The sequence below is a fragment of the Aplysia californica genome, unplaced genomic scaffold, assembly GCF_000002075.1.
Source record: "Aplysia californica isolate F4 #8 unplaced genomic scaffold, AplCal3.0 scaffold00534, whole genome shotgun sequence".
Classification (NCBI taxonomy): Eukaryota; Metazoa; Mollusca; class Gastropoda; order Aplysiida; family Aplysiidae; genus Aplysia; species Aplysia californica.
The window spans coordinates 201,853-202,836 of NW_004797804.1; the positions used below are offsets into that span (position 1 = coordinate 201,853).

At 46.3% G+C, this 984-nt stretch overlaps 1 protein-coding gene across 1 annotated transcript in view; it reads left to right on the plus strand.

Moving 5' to 3' along the window:
• Positions 1 to 984, plus strand: part of LOC101851601 (spectrin beta chain, non-erythrocytic 2) — a gene marked incomplete at its 5' end in the record, with an annotated part of 86,152 nt that overhangs the window by 51,709 nt on the left and 33,459 nt on the right. The window contains 1 exon segment of the mRNA XM_013087018.2: positions 305 to 522. Within this exon segment, the coding sequence (XP_012942472.1) occupies positions 305 to 522 (218 nt within the window).

Genomic DNA, 984 nt, shown 5'->3' on the forward strand with positions numbered 1-984 from the left:
GGGGGGGGTAAAAATGTCTCTTCTATTTATTCTTCATGAATTATTTTCTTTCCTTTTTTCGGATATTCAGATATAATTTTTTTTTTTTCTTATTACGTACAATTCTAATAGTGTTTTTTACTTTCTCTTTCATATAATTTTTTTTTTTTTTCTTATTACGTACAATTCTAATAATATTTTTCCATTTCTCTTGCATATAATTTTCTTTTTTTTCTATCTGCGTACAACAATTCTAATACTATTTTTCCTTTCCTCTTGCATATTATAATTTTCTTTTCTTATTTTTTTTCTTCTTGGTGTGTAGCGAGACATGGCGGCCATCAGTGACCAGGTAGAGAGCATCACCAAAGAGGCGGAGCGACTCATCTCCACCTTCCCCGACGCCCAGGAGCACATCGCGGCCAAGCACGAGGAGATGGTCGGGGCCTGGAACGTGCTGGTGGAGAAGGCTGGACACAGGAAGGAGAAACTGACCCAGGCAGAGCAGCTGCAGATGTACTTTAATGACTACAGGGAGCTCACGTGAGTGGAGGGGACAGGGAGGGAGGGGGAGGGAGAGAGGGGAAGGGTAGGAGAAGGTGGAGGGAGGGAGGGAGGGGAGGGGAGGGAGAGGGTGGAGGGAGGGAGACAGAGAGACAGTAAAGAGAAACTGACCCAGAGAGAGAAACGGGGAGAGAGATAGAGAGAGGGTGGTTGGCGGGTGCTATGGTGTGGTTTGCTTCATCTTTCCTATCAAACATCTATCGTCCTTATCTCCCCTTCTTCTTTTGTATGTTTCTTGCTTTCTTGGAACAGCTCGAATCTTCTGGCGCTCATATGACCTTGTGCAGTTGCGAGTGCCGTAAAACCTCTACTAAAACAAAATATAGAACCCTCTCTCCCTCCCTCCCTCCCTCACTCACTTCCCCCCTCTGTCTCCCTCTCTCCCTTCCCATCTTCCTCCCTCCCTCCCTCACCCACTCCCCCCCTCTCTCCCTCTCTCTC